The 22666-nt window shown below is 40.2% G+C and overlaps 1 protein-coding gene across 1 annotated transcript; it reads left to right on the forward strand.

Annotated features, from left to right (window-relative positions):
- The first annotated feature begins 1226 nt into the window (after positions 1-1226).
- On the forward strand, positions 1227-21294 carry LOC134336494 (tripartite motif-containing protein 16-like protein). The gene is made up of 6 exons (XM_063030767.1): positions 1227-2040; positions 7849-7944; positions 8945-9178; positions 11250-11421; positions 15936-16031; positions 20725-21294. Exons 1-6 carry the CDS (start codon positions 1273-1275, stop codon positions 21285-21287), a joined length of 1929 nt encoding a protein of 642 aa, XP_062886837.1. The 5' UTR covers positions 1227-1272; the 3' UTR covers positions 21288-21294.
- The last annotated feature ends 1372 nt before the right edge of the window (positions 21295-22666 follow it).

Raw genomic sequence — 22666 nt, forward strand, 5'->3', positions numbered from 1 at the left:
AATGCCCCTCCTCCCCTTCATACCCCATCCCTTATTTATCTATCTATTTATCTATCTATCTACCTACCTATCTATCTACATATCTATCTATTTATTTATTTGTTTGTTTGTTTGTTTATTTATTCCCCCTCTTTCTTTCTCTCTCTTTTTTCTCCCTCTGCCCCTCTCACTATATCTTCCTCTGGTGCTCCCCTCCCCCCTTCTGTCTCCCTAGCCCTCCCGTCCCATGATCCTCTCCATTGTCCAACCTGGTATCCCTTTTGCCAATCAACTGTCCAGCTCTTGGCTCCATCCCTCCCCCTCCTGTCTTCTCCTATCATTTCAGATCTCCCCATCCCCTCCCACTTTCAAATCTCTTACTAGCTCTCCATTCAGTTAGTCCTGACGAAGGGTCTCGGTCCGAAAGGTCGACTGTACCTCTTCCTATAGATGCTGCCTGGCCTGCTGCGTTCACCAGCATTTTGTGTCTGTTGCTTGAATTTCCAGCATTTGCAGATTTCCTCGTGTTTGCATTTTTAAAAGCTGTGGATTGTTTGATGCTCAAACAATAAACATCATATCAGTTTGAATCTTCAGTCTCCTTTCCAATCAAGCACAGCACTCTTTTGTGAGCAGAGTCTGGAAATTTACAGTTATAATTCAAAATAAATGATTTTAATGTGTTACAACTCTAACAATGCAATTTAGTACGAAGTGTAGATATAGTGTGTGGAGAGAGAGAGGAAGAGGGAGAACTAGCTATCAGGTCACCATTTAAATGTCAGTATTAATAAGAAAAGCCAAGTGGGGCCAAACAAAAAAGTGAAAAGGAGAAAGATGGGTCTACAACCTTCTCGATAACGCGTCCATTTCTTTATCTGCACAGTGATAGATTCCAACTTCAGAGTAGTGAGGTTACCACAGTATTCATCATAGCTTTGAATTTGAAACATTACTTTAATTTACAACCCTAAATGTGAATGCATTCAGGAAACAGAACAAAATAATTAATTTATTTCTGTTAATCTGTCAGAGAAATGTAACTCTTACTTCGGGTGCTGAGTACTAAAGGACAGGGGGCCTAAGTTTTATTTTGTACGTGCCTATTATTTTTACGCTTCATTCCCCATGATTTCAGGCATTCAATTGGAGCTATTTTCTGCATTTATAAAGAAGTCACCAGAATGGAAAGAGTTAACTGTGTCCTGACATTCTGCTTCTTGCATATTCCAGGTGTGGCTCACTTTTGTCGGGTTTCACTCACAGCTGACGGTACCCATAAACTGCTTTTCAATGGCTGGTCCTGCTTCCTCAACAATCGAACAGCAGCTCACTTGCTCTATCTGCTTGGATTTGTTCAGATCTCCGGTGACTACATCTTGTGGACATAACTTTTGTAAAGACTGTCTTGAGCATTTCTGGGAAATGATCCATATTCACAGCTGCCCGCAATGTAGAGAAACCTTCGACCCGGATCTACCTCTACAGAAGAACGCGACTTTAAATGGCCTGGTGGAAAAATGGAAAAAGGACATCGCAGAGTCACAGGAGCCTGAGTGCAAAGCTGGACAAGGAACTGAGGAGAAACAAAAATGTCAGTCAGGGTGCGAGGAGAAGCAGGCCGAGCTACGACGAGGTGAGGATTGTCAACAAGAGTTAGCTTGTAAACCGCAGGAGGAAGCTGAGGTGAAAACGAACGCTGAGTTGGAAAGTGAGAACGCAATCAAAGACGAGCAAGGAGACAATCCTCTCACTGATCCTGATGAAGTTCTCTGTGATTCCTGCATTGACAAGAAATTAAAAGCTGCAAAGTCTTGTCTGACCTGCATGGTTTCATACTGCGAAGCTCATCTGAGACCTCACCTTGAAAACACTGCCTTCAAGAATCACAAGCTGATCAACCCCATGAAAGACATCGAACAGGGAAAATGCTGTCTGCATGACCAGTATTTGGAGTTCTTCTGTAAAAATGATCAGAGCTGCGTCTGTAAGGAATGCACACTGGACAAACATGTAAATCATGAAATAATTCCTGTTGCAAGGGCAAAGACGGAAAAAGAGGTCAGTGTGAGAAACTCTTGAAGGGCAGAGAGGACAGGGAGAATGAGCAAATTGATCTGCTTCAGTTTTCTGAAAACCTGAAAACCCAGAAAATGAGCTCATTCACAAGAATTTAATCAATTAACAGTGAGCCTTTTTACACACACTCTGTTTAATTTAAACTTCAATACGAACTTATCAAAAGGTTCCTGTTGTAGTTTTGGATAAAAAGGAATTTCAATTAAGAATTTAACTTGAAATCTAGATCCAAACTGAATCAAAATCAAACCATAATTTAAATGATCAATATGATCACAGTGAAATGTGCTGTTTCCTTTACTAATGGTTTCTGGGATGATAATTCAGAGCCGGAGGTTTCATTTCTTATTCTTTGTAAATACTTCCTTTTTAATGGTATTTGTTTGGGCATGACTTAGTACACATGGAATGTACATCTGACAAGTTTATGCTGAATACATTTTTTGGAGGAGATCTAAATCAGTTAATTCCAAAATCCTCCCTTCTCCATTTTGTTTTCAGTTTGGCTGCTAAACTAAGTGGAGGCAAAAGATCTAAAAGCACTACTTAAAAGGAATGCAGGGACAGTTCCTCTGCTATCTTGGCCAATAATCATCACAAATCCCCTTAAAAATAATTTATCATTTTCTTACTATTCTTTACGTGCACTTCTTTTATGCAAATAATGATTGAGACTCCAACATTACAACAGTGACCCATATTGTCAGCCATAAAACAGTTTGGGATCTCCTACAGTAATGAAAGAGGGCTGATTAAAGCAAGTTTTCTGAGGGCTAAGGAACACCTGACCTAAGGCAATGGGAGGATTTGTTTCTTCTTGTTTTGAATAAGGGCCTGGACTTGAAATATGAACTACTTTCCTTCTGCCTTAGAAGCAACATGTTTGAAACATAAATAGGTTTAACCTTCTGAATAGATATTTTACGAAGTCCCACATTTTGCTGACAAGAACTTAAAATGCTTAAGAAAAATCATATATATTGGAATTCTTCTTGACACTTTGCCAAATGAATTGTCTTCAGAAAACACCGAGTGAATTTTGGCTAAATTAATGCTAAACTTCCTTGCACAATATTGGCAGATGGAATATAGTGCAGGGAACTGTATAGTCAAGCACTTTGGTAGAGGGAACAATGGAGTAGAGTATTTTCTAAATGGGGAGAAAATTCAAATACCAAAGGTGCAAAGGGACCTGGGAGTCTTTGTGTTGGATTCCCTAAAGGTTAACTTGCAAGTTACAGCCATCCCACCTCTCCCGGAAGTTCCGGGAGTCTCCTGCATATTAATAGTGGCTCCCTGATGCCCACAAATTATATACAATATCACGGAAATCAATTTTTTTGAGAGCGAGCAAGAGAAAACAAGAGAGAGCGCGTGCGTGAGAGAGAGCGAGAGCAAGCAAGCGAGCGAGACAGAGCGCCAGCGAGAGCAAAAGCAAGCGAGAGCGCTTGAGAGCACACGAGCGACCACGAGAGAGAGAGCGCGAGCGAGAGCGCGCCATGGCAGAGTGTTCCAAAAAAAATATAAAACGTACGTCACCCCAGACTACACTAAAGTGTACCTCTGCCTAATAGAGGTCAAAATAATGACACTGTTGCTCGCTGCACTGTTTGCAACAGTGACTTTTCTATTGCCCATGGTGGGTTAAGACTGTAAAAGACACATTGAGGTGAGTCTAACAGGTGTCGTTCGTTCATTAGCATAGCTAACGTTATTTAAACTAGCTGGCCAGCTGCTAAGGAGTTATTCTATTGCAGACATCCCACCTCTCCCGGAAGTCTCCTGCAAATTGATGGTGCTACCTCCCTGAAATGGGTTTTTGCAGGGTGGGATGTCTGAAGTTAAGACAGTGGTAGGGTAGGCAAATACAATGTTAGCAATCATTTTGAGAGGACTAGAATATACAAGCAATGATGTAATGCTGAGGCTTTATAAGGCATTGGTCAAATGACATTTGGTGTATTGTGAGCAGTTTTGGGCCCCTTATCTCAGAAAATCTGTGCTGGCATTGAAGAGGGTCCAGAGGAGGTTCACAAGCATGATTCTGGGAATAAAGAGGTTAACATATGAGGAGTATTTGATGGTTCTGAGGCTGTACTCACTGGAGTTCAGAAGAAGGGGGGGGGGGATCTTGCCTAAATAGAGTGGATGTGGAGAGGATGTTTTTATAGTGGGTGAGTCTAGGACTAGAGGGCATTGCATGTGGAGACCAAGTCACTGAGTATACTTAAAGTGGAGGTTGATAGATTCTTGATTGAACAGGGTGTCAAAAGTTACGTGGGGAAGGCAGGAGAATGGAATTGAGGGAATAATAAATCAGCCATGATGGAATATTGGAGAAGACTTGATGGGCTGAATGGCCTAATTCTGCTCATATATCTTATGGTCTTAAGCTCTAAACCTTCAAAATCTCAAACTACCTAAAGCAGATGTTGGTATTGACAAAAAGGAAATATAAATCATTGGGAGATTTCAAACACACTGCTAATCCTTTTGGGACGGAGAACTGCTTCATATAATGATTGGAATGTCTCTCTGAACTGAAGAGTTTAGTATCCAATTGCAGTAAGGTAGAAGATGAAAAAAAGCTGTAGATGCTGGAAATCTGAAATTTAAAAAATAATTTCAGGCCAGGCAGCATCTATGGAAATGGAATATGCCAAGTGTTTACAGCATTTTCTGTTGTTATTTTGTATTTAATTACAGTATGCAGACAAGGAAATATAAAGATCTTGGGTTTATCTAGTAGATTATCCAGATGTGTAGAACCAAGACAGGAGGCATCTTCGTGAAAACTCATGATTATTAACTCCATAGGACAGCGAAAAAATTTAAGTCCATTTTCAATAATTAAATTATATCTTTGTTTTCTGAGAAAAATCTTTGTAATAGGCAGATAAGTGTTTTCACAATCCCTGTTCCAGTAGATAGCAAGTCATTCCCCTGGTACATTACAGTATTAGTGTAACCCTGTTTAGATGAGGCAATTTAAATGGATTCTCATTTTTATGGCATTTCTCAGACCAGGTCTGCAAATCTCCCTTTCAAAAGAGCCAAAAATACATTGCCTTATCTCGATGTGGCTGTGTTGTGGTTTGGCCTTATGACTGTGTATCCATAACCAACTACTTTTCCATTTGCCCACTTTACCTCTTTTCAATTGGTTTAGATGTTCAAACTATGGTCTGACCACTTCTCCTTTGACTCACCCTTTTCCTATTGGTCCAGGACTCTTGGCCCTCTCTCTACCTATTGATTCACACTTCAATCGCATTCTACTCTCTCCATTGGTTCAGAGCTTATATCACTCCCCAATGATGCAAATGACTTACTCTAACCAATAATAGTATTCTTCATTTGTTCATCACCTCCATTTCCTGCTCAGACACTTTGAAGATTATTATTTCCTGCTCACTTTCTCCCACTCACCATGACTTTAGCTGGATTATAGAGTAATCACCATCTTGCACTGATTTGGATTCAAAACTCATTCTTCCAAAATCTCAGGTAGGAAGATAGATACATAAACTTACATGGTCTGCAAAGTACATGGGGTGTCCATAATTCTTAACCTGTTTCATATATCTTGAGAAAAAGGCATTTTGAAATCTGTAGTCAGCCATACTGGTTCTAGAATCTTTGTCATAACAACATACAATTAGGCAGGTATTTGTTGGCTTGCTGCTGTGTAACATGGGACAGATTAACTATTGATATATAGCTTAACTGCTGACTTCCTTGTAATACTAACCACAGATAGAAACATAGAAACACAGAAAATAGGTTCAGGAGTAGGCCATTCGGCCCTTCGAGCCTGCACTGCCATTTATTATGATCATGGCTGATCATCCAACTCAGAACCCTGCACCAGCCTTCCCTCCATACCCTCTGATCCCCCTAGCCACAAGGGCCATATCTAACTCACTCTTAAATATAGCCAATGAACTGGCCTCAACTGTTTCCTGTGGCAGAGAATTCCACAGATTCACCACTCTTTGTGTGAAGAAGTTTTTCCTAATCTCAGTGCTAAAAGGCTTCGCCTTTATCCTCAAACTGTGACCCCTCGTTCTGGACTTCCCCAACATCGGGAACAATCTTCCTGCAACTAGCCTGTCCAATCCCTTTAGGATTTTATACGTTTCAATCAGATCCCCCCTCAATCTTCTAAATTCCAACGAGTACAAGCCCAGTTCATCCAGTCTTTCTTCATATGAAAGTCCTGCCATCCCAGGAATCAATCTGGTGAACCTTCCTTGTACTCCCTCTATGGCAAGGATGTCTTTCCTCAGATTAGGGGACCAAAACTGCACACAGTACTCCAGGTGTGGTCTCACCAAGGCCTTGTACAACTACAGTAGTACCTCCCTGCTCCTGTACTCGAATCCTCTTGCTATAAATACTAGCATACCATTCGCCTTTTTCACCGCCTGCTGTACCTGCATGTCCACTTTTAATGATTGGTGTATAATGACACCCAGGTCTCGTTGCACCTCCCCTTTTCCTAATCGGCCACCATTCAAATAATAATCTGTTTTCCTATTTTTGCCACCAAAGTGGATAACTTCACATTTATCCACATTAAATTGCATCTGCCATGAATTTGTCCACTCACCCAACCTATCCAAGTCACCCTGCATCCTCTTAGCATCCTCCTCACAGCTAACACTGCCGCCCAGCTTCGTGTCATCCGCAAACTTGAAGATGCTGCATTTAACTCCCTCATCCAAGTCATTAATATATATTGTAAACAACTGGGGTCCCTGCACTGAGCCTTGCGGTACCCCACTAGTCACTGCCTGCCATTCTGAAAAGGTCCCGTTTATTCCCACTCTTTGCTTCCTGTCTGCTAACTAATTCTCTATCCACATCAATACCTTACCCCCAATACCGTGTGCTTTAAGTTTGCACACTAATCTCCTGTGTGGGACCTTGTCAAAAGCCTTTTGAAAATCCAAATATACCACATCCACTGGTTCTCCCCTATCCACTCTACTAGTTCCATCCTCAAAAAAATTCTATGAGATTCGTCTGACATGATTTTCCTTTCACAAATCCATGCTGACTTTGTCCGATGATTTCACCGCTTTCCAAATGTGCTGTTATCACATCTTTGATAACTGACTCCAGCAGTTTCCCCACCACCGACGTTAGTCTAACCGGTCTATAATTCCCCGGTTTCTCTCTCCCTCCTTTTTTAAAAAGTGGGGTTACATTAGCCACCCTCCAATCCTCAGGAACTAGTCCAGAATCTAACGAGTTTTGAAAAATTATCACTAATGCATCCACTATTTCTTGGGCTACTTCCTTAAGCACTCTGGGATGCAGACCATCTGGCCCTGGGGATTTATCTGCCTATAATCCCTTCAATTTACCTAGCACCACTTCCCTACTAACATGTATTTCGCTCAGTTCCTCCACCTCACCGGACCCTCTGTCCCCTACTATTTCTGGAAGATTATTTATGTCCTCCTTAGTGAAGACAGAACCAAAGTAATTATTCAATTGGTCTGCCACGTCCTTGCTCCCCATATTATGCTACTTCATTCAATATAGTACTTAGACAAAATCCACTCTTTGAAGCCAAATGCTTTGGGAGCTTTGTCCCTGACATTACATGCTGGCCATGTCTAAAGAGTGGAGTAGGAAAACCTACCAAATATGATAATTCAATCACAGATTAGTCAAAAATTTGATATGATTAGGTGCTATAAATTCCCATTAAGATGCCCCTTGTCTTCTGTGTCCTTTGCCCCATATTATAACTTCTTATTTCTCATATTGTTATTCCAGAATGAACTCCGGGAAACGAAACTTAAAATTGACAAGAAAATTAATGTTGCAAAGAATGCAATTGAGAAACTCCAGAATAATTCCACCTCCATTGTAGTAAGTCAAGAAACTTTCTCCTATCTCATAACTCACACCATCTGCATTTGACATTAACCATCAGCACATAATAGATTAACATTTGTGGTGAAACTTTCATTTCACAGGGAGCGAGAACCATCCCAACATTAAATGCTGGGAATGACTTAACCATATTACCAGATACCGGAATTAATATCTACACCTTTCCTTCTGGGCTTTTTCTGAAGTCCTTTCCTAAAGGTGCAGTTATCTGCTGTGGTAGAATGGCACTCATGCAAGTTGACCCCTATTCTTCAACCTAAGAAGAACAATACTGCATAGTGACAGTGCCAAGCCTGATTCCCTTCATGCTCCATATTCACCCATATACACTTCCAAGCAGAAAGCTTTAAGCAGAAGTTCGGAATGGGAACTCAGTTTGTTTCTCCATCATGTACAGTCCCACTCTGTCCTTTCTGATCTAGGAACATTACAGCCACATGTAACACTATCATCCTATCAAAGGACAAGGCCCATGTCCTCTGTCAATCTCTATCCTGATGCTCTTGTGAGTGCTGCTTATGACACTAATGTGATGATACTGCTGTTTCACGTTTTGATAATAACCAATTTCACTCCTGTCTCATAGAAAACCTCCCACTCTGTAGCGAATTACAGTGAACAATGTACCACAATCAATGTCATCAGAACAAATGCCTGCTAATTGTGACATAAAATCACTGGTCCACAAGCATCTGCATAGAGGACAGATAAATTCATGTTTCAGCTCCTCTGCTGAGAGTTTCCACCAATATTAGATTTTGTTTTGGATTTATAGTGTGTGCAGGGTATTTTTCCTTATCATGTCACAGGCAGAACTTTTTTTAAGGTCTATTTTAGCCTGTTCATTTGCAATAGGCACCCATCTTTCAAATCACATGTTCTGGTGCAGAATAGGCATATTCTATGAGAAAAGTCAACAATACTTGATTTTAATGCTTTGATCTTTTTATTTGTTTAAATGTATTATCTGTTCTAGAATTCAGTGTCAGAGGTGAAACCCAACATTGAAAGACAGTTCAGTGACCTCATGGAAGCTGTTCAAAATGCACGGAAAGAGGTGCTCAAATTTTTGGAGAACGAGCAGTGTGCTTCACTGAAGCAGGCAGATGGAATTCGCATTCACTTGGAACAGAAGTGTGCTGAGCTGCAAAGGACAAAGGATCAGGTTGAAGCACTGATGAAGCAGAGGAACACAGTGCAGTTTTTACAGGTGAGGGAGGCCAGATTTGTGGTCTGGGATTCACAATGGCAATTATGTCTGACACTTATTACACTCTGATACTTGTTGGTAATTCTTCCTGCTTTGAGATACCAGAAAAAAATTAGCCTATTGTCGTCATCAGTGGTTAAAGTTGAGTCAGTTATTAAGAAAGACGGAATAGAAATATGAAGTTAATTCTCCATCTCAATTAAAAATAAAATATATTTGCTTAAACACTACCAATATTTTGAACCAAAAGGCTTGTTCCTGTGCTGAAATGCGTTTTTTTGATTTTTTATGAAGTAATAATCTTAATTTATTGTTCTACATAAAAAACTATTTATTATTAAATACAGCACAATTGTATTGTTTGCAGAACTGCAAAGATTTGCTTCTATTACACAGTAAAACTTATAACAACTTCTGCAAATGCTGTTTTTTGTTAAGCAGTGGGGTGGCCAACCTTTTACATTCCATATGTCAGTTTTTTCCACGCACGAGTTCAGATGTGATTTTTTCACGCACGAGTTCAGATGCGATTTTTTCACGCACGAGTTCAGATGCGATTTTTTTCATGCATGAGTTCTATATTAACATATGTTTACAAGAATTGAATGGGGGTACAAGAGTTGTATGGCGCATCTGAACTCGTGAGTGAAAAGATTGATGCATGGAATGTAAAAGGTTGGCCACCCCGATATAAGACATAGGAGCAGAATTAGCTCATCGAATCAGATAATGGGATCGGGGGGGGAAAGTAAATCAACCAGGATGAAATGCTCTCCACCATTTCATCACAGTTGACTTATCATCCCTCTCAACCCCATTCTCTTGCCGTCTCCCCCTAACCTTTGACACCCTTTCTAATCAAGAACCAACCAAACTCTTCTTTAAATATACCCAATGACTTGGCCTCCACAGCCATCTGTGGCACTGAATTCCACAGACTCCCCAACCTCTGGCTAATGAAATGAACCCTCATCATCTTTGTTGGGATGTCCCTAAATTCCAAGGCCATACCTTCTGGCCCAAGACCCCTCCACGTCCATGCGTATCCAATGCAAGGTTGATGTTGTTGCTACGATACTCTAGAACAGATATATGCTTAGTGAAAGGCATGGGCCTCAGGCTGGGAAATTGGCTATGTTTAAAATACTAAGGCCAGCAGCAGAGTGATTTACAGAACTTCTCTCAACAGAGTTGCTCTCAGGAACTCAAAGAGAGAAAGACACTATAGGATTTTTATGGATGATCATGCTGCTTTCCTTCTTAAAGACAACTCCTACCCCTTTTTGTGGGGTATTCTGACCACAATGGTTCCTGCCTTGTATGCCTATCTCACCAAGGAATATCATTGTATCCAATATCATCACTCAGCTACCAAATCTGTTCTAAATCAGCTGTTGGCGACCACAATAGTGGGAGAATGTGCTCATGCAGCAGACTACCTGCTTGTTGAACTAACTCGTTCACGGCCTTACATGAAACTGGGTTCTATCCAGTGCTGTGTCATCCTAACACAAGTTTCAGGCCCATGATTCAAAAATACCTTAGAAAGAGAATTTTATTTATTGTAAGATTGGTTCACCTTGTAACTGATACTCATGCGTTTGGCCTAAATTTTATGTCACCTTTGGTAACATAAATAAAAAATTAGAGTATTTTCTTCGAGTATTTCGCTATTGGAGCGAGTTTGATCAGCAGCTCAGTCTGTTTGATGAGATCACATTGGCTGAACGCTGCATATCTACTGAAGATGACATCAGACAAATTATTGTTGATAATGGAGAAACCAATATTGCAGTGATAGCTAAGTATTTGTGGAAAACTTTTTTATAAGTTAGCAGGGAATCTTGTCACCTTTCAGGTTTCTGTGGTAAGAGACAGACAGATACAACAGCTCTCTTCCTAATTGATGAAATCCATGGAGATGCAGATAAAAATGCAAGGTTTCTTCCAGTCCAAGCACATCAAAATCCTTAAAGTAACCAGCTGAACTTTATCACACAATTCTCTGTATACTTATTGCATTTAGCATATTTAAGATTTTTCAGTGTTCTGTGGAAATGACTCATTTTAGGAATTTTGTGAATGGAAGAAAAATATGCCAGATGATAAGCTGCCCAGTGTATACATTGGGCTGATAGACAAACTTGCTGGAATTAGTGCGGCTGTTTCGGAATCAACAGAGACTATCTTGGAGTTGCTACAGACTTCCTACAAAGAGAAACTAAAGGAATTTGCAAGAGAAGGTCAGTCATTATTTCTTTTGCTTTTGCCTACATGTAATATTATGCTTGCTTGGTGCTACTCAGTGTGCAAACTATTCTCTTTCCCACTCTCCCCCCGCCAAGAAGCGCTGAATGAAATTTATGTCATAAGTAGATAAATAGTGATAAGTAGTGTTGACGTGGTCGCTAGTTCGAGCTTCAGCTGAGGCAGTGTGTTGTGTCCTTGAGCAAGGCACTTAACCACACATTGCTCTGCGACGACACCGGTGCCAAGCTGTATCAGCCCTAGTGCCCTTCCCTTGGACAACATCGGTGGCGTGGAGAGGGGAGACCTGCAGCATGCGCAACTGCCAGTCTTGCATTCAACCTTGCCCAGGCCTGCGCCCTGGAAACCTTCCAAGGCGCAATCCATGGTCTCAAGAGACTAATGGATGCCTATATAAAAAAAAACTAGATAAATAACTACTTTCAATAGCAATGGGCTGGAAATTGCGGGATCTGGGCATCTCAGGTTTAGACTTTACCTTACATCATTGGGCTGAAGCGTTCGACTCTTGATCCTTTGGCTTCTTGTCTTACAGTTATAGCTAAAGCTATCGATTGGCAGCCCATCCCTCCACCAAAGTCCTGTACCCCACTTGTCCCTTTAATGTATGTGGGAGATTACTTGCCAACCATAAAAGCCTTCACTCTTTCCTATCTAAATCTGGTTCTTCCTCTTGAAATAAAAACAAAAATTGCCAGAAACATTTAACAGGTCAGGCAGCATCTATGGAAAGAGAAACAGAATTGGAATTGGACTTGTAATTACTTTGTTATTGTTAGATCTACTGAGGTACAGTGAAATGCTTGTCTTGCATATTTTTCCTACAGATCAACTCATTATTATGTGCATTGAGGTAGTACAAAGCAAAAATAGAATGCAGAATAAAATTTAACAGCTACAAAGGTAGACAATAAGATACAAGATCGTAATGAAGTACTGTAGATTGTGAGATCAAGAGTCTACCTTATTGTACCGGGGAACTATTCAACCTCTGAGACCCCTCATAAGAATTGGGAACAAGAAAAAAATAGATTTGTTTTAACTACAACCAAGAGAAAATCTGCAGATGCTGGAATTCTGAGCAGCACACACAAAATGCTGGAGGAATTCAGCAGGCCGGGCAGCATCAATGGAAATAAGTACAGTTGACGTTTTGGGCCAAAACCCTTCAGCAGGACTGGTTTCAGCCCAAAATCCTGCAATCCTGCCAAAGGGTTTTGGCCCAAAGCATTGATTGTATTTTTTTCCAATGATGCTGCCAGGCCTGCTGAGTTCCTCCAGCATTTTGTGTGTGTTGCTGTGGTTTGTTTTAAGATACAGAGAGAGGCTAGGTGTGAAGGGATGATTAGGAGAGAGGGAATTTCTCAGATAGGGTAATGCTGGGTATGCCCTGGGCATAGGTTGTTGAGGACAAGCAGGCCTTCTTCCTTTGCACAAGCAAGGAATCAATAGCCATTGTCTATTGGGACTCATAGAAAAATAGCATTGCCACAGGGTGTGCCCAATTTTCAAGTTGATCTTTTTTGTGCAATTTGTTTTGTAAATTCTTACAGGATTTTCATGTTTATAAAGCTTTCTTTAATGATATATTGCTGTCTAGAATCATTTCAGACCGTTATTTTTTATTTCCAGTGTAACCCAAAGGGTGCAGTCAAATTATGTTAGAACAGCAATACCCTCTAAGGACTTCTAGCAAGTTATTTGGTGCAGCACTTGACCAAAAATAACCCACTTGGTATTCTTATTGAGGCTATGGTTGGGATACCGTTACAGCTTATCCTGTTGGGATTGGGCTAGCAGAATCATTGCAGATCAGGGAGAGCATCCATGGATTGAAAAATTGCAAGGGGATTGATGTTGGGAATAGATGTTCTCAGGGAAGTGCACAACGGAAATCTGGAGTTTGTTTAGGGAGCATCTGCATGGGGTTAGAAATAGGTTTTTCCCATTAAGACAAGGAAAGGGTGGCGGGCTGAAGAAACTGTGATTGACAAGAGATATGGAACATCTCATCAAGAGGAACTAAGAAGCATACTTACAGTTTAGGAAACAAGGATCAGAGAGGGCTTTGAAGAGTTATAATGTAGCCAGGAAGGACCATAAGAAGGGAATTAGGAGATCAAAAAGGGGGCATAAGAAGGCCTTGGCAAAAATGATTAATGAGGAATTCTACACATATGAGAATAACAGGAGGATGACAGGAGTGAGCAAAGATTAAAAAAAAGAAACTTGTGCTTGTTGTCAGAGAAGGTTGGCAAGGTTCTTAATGAATACCTTGCCTCAGTATTCATAAGTGTGAGGGATTTTGACAAAAGTGAGGACAGCGTAGAACAGGCTAATATACTGGAACATGTTGATGTTAAAAAAGAAGATGTACTGGAACTTTTTATAAACATTAGGACAGATAAATCGCTGGGGCCAGATGGGATATACCTCAGGTTACTATGGAAAGCGAGGGAAGAGATTGCTGTGACTTTGGAGAAGATCTTTGCATCCTCAGTGGCATCCTCAAGGTCCAGAGGAATGTATGAGGAGGTGTCATCACCTACCAGCACCAAAAGATTGGAAGATGACAAATATCATTCCCTTTTCAAGAAAGATAATAGGGATAATCCTGGGAATTATAGACCAATGAGTCTTATGTCAGTGGTGTTCAAACTAATGGTGAGGATTCTTCAAGACAGCCTTAAGGAGCATTTGGGGAAAGCACAGGTTCGTTAAAATTACTCAGCATGACTTTGCGATGGTCACATTGTGCCTCAAAAGCCTGACTGAATTCTTCAAGGAAGAGACAAACCAAATTGATGTGGTGTATATGGATTTTAGTCAGCCATTCAACAAGTTTCCATATGGGATGCTCCTACAGAAAGTCAGGAAGCATGGAATCTAGGCAAACTTGGCTTTATGGATTCAGAATTGTTTTGTCCACAGAAGCCAGAGGGTGGCAATAGATGGAGCATTTTCTGCCTGGAGTCAGTGACTAGTAGTGTTCCAAAGGGATCTGCTCTTGGACCCCTGCTCTTTTCGATTTTTATAAATGACCTGGATGAGGAAGAGAAAGGTGCAGATGACACAAATGTTTATGGTGGTGTGGTTGGTGTAGAAAGTTGTTGTAGGTTACAATGGGACATTGATAGGACGCAGAGTGAGTTAAGAAGTGGCAGATGGAGTTCAATCCGGAAAAGTGTTAAGTGATTCACTTTAGATGGTCGAACTTGAAGGCAGATTACAGGGTTAATGGCAGGATTCTCAGTAGTGTGGAGGAACAGAAGGAACTTGGGGTTCATGTTCATAGATTCTTCAAAGTTGCCGCGCAAGTTGATAGTGTGGTTAAGAAGGTGTATGTATGTTGGCCTTCAGTAGTTGGAGGATTGAGATCTAGAACCACAAGATAATATTATAGCTCTATAAAACTCTTGGTAGACCACATTTGGAGTCTGATTGCCTCAGCTTAGGAAGGATGTGGAAACTTTAGAGAGGGTGCTGAGGAGATTTACCAGGAGGTTGTGTGTATTAGAGAGCATGTCACATCGGTAAAGGTTGAGCAAGCTAGGAATTTTCTCTTAGGAGTGAAGGAGGTTGAGAAGTGACTTATAGAGTGTATAAGATGATAAGAAGCATTGATAGAGTGGTGATCCAGCATCTTTTTCCCAAGGTGGAAACAACTACTATGAGAGGGCATAATTGTGTGATTGAAGAAAAGTATAGGGGGGTTGTCAGAGGTAATTTTATTTTAAAAATTGAGAGTGGTGGATGCACCACCAGGGATGGTTGAAGAGGCAGATACTTTAGGGACATTTAAGGTACACATAGATAGGCGTGGATGAATGAAAAATGGAGGGCGGCATAGGAGGGAAGCATTAGATTGATCTTGGAGTTGGTTAGAATGTTGTCACAACATGGTGGGCCAAAAGGACTGTACTGTACTATACTGTTCTATGTACTATGTTCTGTGATGTCAGAAATGACATAGAAATTGCATTGAGCTGAAAGGGGACTGATGCCCATACTTGTTGAATTTTCCATATGGAATGATATAACTGAAAAATAATCACATACTGTATATCATTTAGTTCAAATCAATTTTTGTTCATATAGCACAATGAAAAATAATCACCATGTAAATTAATTTCTCAGACTATATTATATCTTATGAAAGTACAGATATATGTGAAACACTGGGGCACGCATACAGATATTGAGATGTGAAACTTTGGATCAAGTTGTTGGTGATGTGTGCATTTGTCAGCTGTCATCAAAGACTTTTGCTTAGTAGGAATTAATATCTACTAAGATCAATTTTCATTCCCTTTACCCTCCTGGTTTTGTGTCTGAATGCTTCGTTCTCTCCATTGGCCGTGCTTTAGGACCAGCAGTGCTTTCATATAATGGCAAAATTATAAAGTCAAACAGTGGGGTTGAAGATCTAATTGGGAAATTTAAAATAATCATGAAAGTTCCATCTGGTTATTTTATTTTGTCCTTTTAGATAAACTGGGATTCAAAACAACAGTTGCTGTGATTCGTGGTTCAAAGCGCTGCCTTATGAAAAAACAACCAAAAACAAGAAATGAATTTCTGAAATGTAAGAACCTTAAACTTGACTTTGCTTTTGCACTAAATAGTTGGCTCTTTTTGTTTTAAAAGTTGCTTACAACATAATGCTGATTGGAGGGGATATCATTGTAAACAAAGATGCTGGAATCTGGAACAAAATGCCAGAATGCTGGAAGAACATAATGGGGCAGGCAGTATTTGTGGAAACAAAGGGTGTAAGTCAACAGTAAAACCCTGGATCAGCACTGGGAGGGAAGAGAATTGATAGTCAGTATATATCATTATTAGGGATGGAAATGATGGGATAGAAGTTGTTGGGTGATATGGGGAGAGGATGATAGACAATTGGAGTCAGGTGTGGGAGAAGTGTGGGACATAGGCTGGTAGGTGATGACACCTCCTCATACATTCCTCTGGACCTTGACCCCCACTAATGAATTTCAGGCCATCACCTCCTGGGCTATTACAAATCTCATTATATACAACACCTCCTCTTCTTCGCAGCCTCCAACCTCTTATTGTCCCAACATTGTGCTGCCCGATTCTATTTCTAACTTAAGACTTCCCTTCTAGTTTCATTATTTTTGCCTGCTTTTGTCCTCCTGAGCTTACCTCTTCATACCTGGACTCTATTCTGTCTCCCCTTATCCAGTCTTTCCCCACACCTCAGACATCCACCATTTCACCACCATTTCATGCTCTCCACCATTTCAATTAACTAGCAATTCCCTAGTCCCAAATGAACCATCTTAACCAATCTGTGTACACCTCCATCCCACATCAGGAAAGTCTTAGGGTCCTCTGTTTCTTTCTTGAACAAAAGCAACCAGTTCCCCTTCATTAATATTTTCATCTACCTGGAAGAAATTGTCTTTACCCTCAAAAATTCTCTTATGATCCTCCCACTTTCTGCAGATCAAAAAAGCACCAATGGACACTCACAATGACCATAGCTACATCTGGTTTTTAGTTGGCTGTGTGGAAAATTCCTTGCAAAGGACATTCAAAAGTTCTTGGTTCTCACCTTTCACCCAATCTGCCACCAAATCCAAAATCCTTCTCCATTTTTCACTAGTTTCAATATGATCCCACCACTAGTTACATCTTCCCACCAGTCAGTCAGTAGTGGCTATCTTGAGCTTCTGGTTGGATTTCATTTTAACTCTCCTTCACACTCCCAATCCCACCTGTCTGCATATTGTTATGGAAAAGCCAAATGCAAACTGGAAGAATAATATTTCAACTGTGAATATTGAACTTTACAATTTCAGGTAATCTATGCCCTCTGTGCTCTCCCCCCACATCCACTTACCTGTCCACTGAGTCTTCTTCCCTTTGTTCACTGGTCCTTTCTCCCTCTCTGCTTAACTCCCTCCCTCACTGTTCCTTATCCCCTCCCAATCTGCCTGTCACCTATCTGCCTCTATCCAGCCTGCTCCTCATACAGGTATGTAGTAACTTGCTTTCCTTTTCTCTTCATCAACCTACGCATTTTGCCTCCACAGAAACTACTTGACTTCTGAGTTCTTTAAACATTCTGATTCTTTTGTTCTGAATCTTTGTCTCTTAATCTTTAGGATAAACCAGAATTAAACACTTTGAAAGTATCAGTCCATTATTGATACATTCATCTTAGATTATTTTTGATGCTTTGTGCTTTTCATGCCAATGATTACTTACACGAATGTGTTTAGCTCAATTACAGTTTAACTGCTTAAATTTGCATAACAATACTGCTCATTGAGTGAATTCTCCAAAATGCAGCAGCTCTTTGAAATTAGTGCTTTCCTTTAAGGTGTACTAATAACAGTGTGATTTATAATGTTTGTTAGCAGGAGAGGTGACGTCAAAGAAACATAGAAACATAGAAAATATACAACACAATACAAACCCTTCGGCCCACAATGCAGTGCCGAACATGTACTTACTTCAGAAATTACCTTTTTAGAAATGGGCGATATGAGTTTGCTAGGAAATGGGGAAATTTTCTTGGCTCTGCACTTTGGCGCTTAGGTTGATTAGATCAATGAATCTGAGAAAACAGGATTTTGAAATTGGTTAAGATTATTTTTGGTAACTGTTGCTAAATATGTGTGAGAATTTTAATCACTGGTTGTATCTCATATAGAGGTCATGTTCCATTGCCTTTGGTGGTGTTAAAATGAGCAAAAAGTAAATAACATTGACACACATGTGTCTGGTGTTCATGGCCCAAGAATAATTCTTCCTCCTATATACATACTTGCTTAATTATTTGATGATGAAATTCAATAAAAAATCAATTACAAAAAAAAAGAAATGCTTATCGTGCTACTGAGGGTGCATGAACATTGCAATAATATGAATTTCAGCAGTTCATTCCTTTAATCCATATTGTTTCCCACTGGAGCACTCCAAAGATATATCAATTTACTCATCTAGATGAGTCATTTTGCAGCCTGACACCAGGTGAATGGTTATTCATCACAATCTGAGTGTAAACTAATTAATTCCGATGTGTAAAATTATTTTGCAATCATGATAAAGGAGACGGTATTATTTGAACATCAGTTACTAATTAGTATTGATCTACAAATAGGGAGATTTAAGGATCTGTGTAATATGTATAAGAGAAGTATAGCAACGACTGAAGGAGATTGTATGTTATTCTCTTCCCTTTTTCTTAGCATTAATATATCATCTGTTGATTTTCCTAGAGGTCTGTTTCATATTGGCAAATTTAGCTGTCATCTCCCCTGAGATTTATTATTTTAAAACCAAATGCCATATTTCTGTGCTTGGATAGAATCAAACAGGCTGTGTATGTCCACATCATTCATGTATTTCTCTTTTGTACTGTCAGCCAAGTTTGGAAGAATCTAACAAGCTTTCTTTATGATGCAGGAAATTGGGATGCTATTTCCTTCCTATTCTTAGTGAGTGAGGTTATTAGTCGACCAGATTTATCAGGCAGCAAGCTCAGTGTTGTCAAACGTAGGCAAAATTTTGAATTCTAATTTGGAATATATTAACAATTCTCGGACCTGAATTTAATTGTATTGCAACCAAAGGCATTTCTTTTTCTCTTTCTGGCAGTGGAGCCAAGACGCAAAACACAGTACCAAATCATACATAGTACAACAGTACAAGGCATATATAGCACATATTGGATAACGGTAAAGTGTAGCCACGGAAGAAAGTGGCCCTAATCCCTGAGTCCGTGAATGTTGCAGTAGTCTACAGTCGAACACAATACAGTTTGTTTTCTGCTAAGTGAACACTGGGGGCAACACTGACTCCCGTATGGACACTGCACTCCACCACCTCCAGCCCTCCGGAGGAATGCCTGACTCCGCCTGGGCGTCTGCAAACAGGCAGTATCACGGCTTGAAGCCTAGTCCCTGTTACGACCAAGACTCTGCAGCTCCCCTGCCGTTGGCTAATAAACCAATGAATTGGACTTGCGTTCCACACCATTAATGTCCAACACGATCACGAGAAAAGCGACTGAGACGATCACTTGCTGTTGGATTGCATACTTTCTTCGTGCACTGATGCCTCTCTGTCTCAGACAGTAACATCTCCAAGTACCTCACCATCAACATTTTGGTGGTGGGGGGGGGTTGGGTTATAGAATAGGGGGCACAACTGATCGCATAAATGTTTTGGTTATAGGCACAGATTAACATTTGACGTCCTTATACACCTAAGTTTTTCCACCATCTGTAAGGACCATGAGGAAATACTCCCCCAGTTGCTGATCAACAGGCAAGAAAGTTAACGCCATTCAGGGCAAACAGCCTGCTTAATCGGTATCCTGTACATTAACCTATGTAAACATTCATTCTCTCCACCAACAAAGGACAGGCAGCACGCACCATCACAACACGTACTGGAGAGATTCAACTATTTTATTTGGACAGCATCTCCCAAACCCGCATTCTGTACCACACGGGACAAAAGCAGCAGTTGGAAGGGAAGTCCACCACCCACAGATTCCTTTCCAACTGCATACCATTCTGACTTGGAAACAGACTGTGTTGCCACTCTCCATCATCAGTGGTTCTAAAATTTTGGAGCACCTGAGCCAACATGACTATAGTGGTTCATGAAGATGGCTCCCCAGCATTTTCCAAGGGGCATTTGGGGACGGGCAAGAAATGCTGGGTTTACCAGTAACACCCAGTTCCCTTGAAATGAAAAATAAAAGCCTGGGAAGATGGGAATTGAACTTAAATCTCTAGATTTATTACTTAATGTAGTAAAGTAAAGGCATCCGTTAGTCTTGCGAGACCATGGATCTGCGCCTGGAAAGTCTTCACTCTTCAGGGTGCAGGCCTGGGAAAGGTTGTATGGAAGACCAGCAGTTGCCCATGCTGCAAGTCTCCCCTCTCCACAACACCGATGTTGTCCAAGGGAAATATTAGGACCCATGCAGCTTGGCACCAGTGTCGTTGCAGGGCAATATGTGATTAAGTGCCTTGCTCAAGGACACAACATGTTTCCTCGGCTGGGGCTCGAACTCACAACCTTCAGGTCGCTAGTCCAATGCCTTAACCACTCAGTGTAGTAATGTAACTAAAATATCACCGTATCAGGGGATGATGACTAAAGTATTTAATTTCCTTACTTTAATGTGGAGAAGTGCAAAAAATGTAACTTTGCAAAAATGTAGAACTAACTTAAGGGAAAAAGTGATTTCTTCCTCCTTGTGTTAATTTTTGATCTGTTTTAATTTCCAGACGCTGCAACGCTAGTGTTTGACCCAAATACAGCTCACAGGTATCTTCGCTTGGTAAACAAGAACCGCAAAGTTTCCAACACTTGCCCGTGGCTTCACCCCTACCCCGATCACCCAGAGAGGTTTGAACACTGGCGGCAGGTGTTGTGCACAGAGAGTTTTTACATGGTCCGATGCTACTGGGAAGTGGAGATCCATGCAGAAGGGACTTATGTTGGCATGACTTACAAAAGCATTGACAGAAAAGGAGCTGAGAGCAATGGCTGTATCACAGGGAATGATTTTTCCTGGTGCATACAGTGGACGGGCAAGGAATTCTTGGTTTGGCATGGCGATGTGGAAGTGCCAGGGAAGGTTGAGAAGTTTAGCCGGATCGGAGTATACCTGGACTATCAAAACAGGATTCTGTCTTTTTATGGAGTGGCAGACACCATGATCTTGATACATCAATTTGAATCTTCATTCACAGAACCACTATATCCTGCATTTTATCTTCCCAAGAAAGAAGCATCAGTTTCTCTGCATGTACTTGAAGAAGATGCATTGAAAATTGAAACTGAATAAAATCATCTTTGAGACTGTATGTAACACTAGTGCTGTCTCTTTGTGATATTACAGACTGTGTTCAAGTCCATATTGAAGGCTCTCATTCACCTAATAAGTGTGACGAGTGATGGCCATCAAGTGTAAAAGGCCATCAAGTCAGTTTGCCACAAATGACAGGTATGAAAACACACTCTCGATACTTGGGCCCATGATAGTTTGTTTTTTTTATTGTTTAACATGGAAGTCTGAAGGTAAGATAAATTGAATAGGAAGCAGTAGTAGGCCACTCAAACTTTGAAGCTGTTCTGCCTGACGCATCATCTTCATAAAACACCTCAGTTCTATGTATTTAACCCTGACCCTAATGCTGCATCAGCTGATACGTTATGTACCACCAGGGCTAACGTGATTTTTGTGCTTTCTGTTATGGTTTGTCACTCCAAAACATAAAACTAAATTAAAAGGAAAAGACAGAGAGTCTGAAGTGCAGGCTTAACTTAAAAAGCTTTTACTTTAAGTTTTTTCTTTAGGCACGCACATATTATGTGGTAACGTCATTACGCAATTCAAGTATTTTTACATTTAATCCATAATAAATTACATGAACAAATAAGGAATGCTTAATCAACAGCATACTTACATTACTCAAACATTACTGAAATATTAAATATACAACACTCCTCCCTGCTTAGTCATAAACTCCAACTCAATGCAGAAAGCATCTCAACTATATAAACAGTATACTATAGAATACAACCGCTACACAGACATTGACAGCATAGTAAATTTTTTAAATTGTCACATTCAGGCCTGAAGATTTAATTGCTGTGGAGGTTTTCTTATTCTTGTGGGATAACACATTTCTTGACAAGGGATATCACTTTGCTTGGCAGGTGAGATTTGCGGCTGTGAAACAATCTCAGATTCTAGGGCCTCCTTGTGGTGGTTGTCGGAGTTGACTCTGGAACTACTGGCGTGGTTCTGACAGCATCATATTAATTTTACATATAACCCACAATGAATTATTTAAACAAATAATGAAAGCTTAATCAACAGCATATTTACAATATTACTCAAATATTACTGAAATATTAAATACATAACCCTTTCTACATTTGATTAATAGAAAAGAGAATATTGATAAACTATTGTACCCACAGCACTTGATACTTGTCAAATCAATGTTTCCATTTTCTTACTTGGAGATACAGTTTGCTTTGTCTCAGCAGTTTTATAATGATAATTTTGAAACAATTAGACAGTCTAACATCAACATAATGATTTTTCCCAGTTTCTTCATTAATATTTTGCATTTCTATTTATCAAATGTAGAAAGCACAAAAAACAGGTTAGTTCTGGTGATACATAATGTATCAGTTCATTTAGCAGGATTCACT

The sequence above is a fragment of the Mobula hypostoma genome, chromosome 22 (genome assembly GCF_963921235.1).
Source record: "Mobula hypostoma chromosome 22, sMobHyp1.1, whole genome shotgun sequence".
Taxonomy (NCBI): domain Eukaryota; kingdom Metazoa; phylum Chordata; class Chondrichthyes; order Myliobatiformes; family Myliobatidae; genus Mobula; species Mobula hypostoma.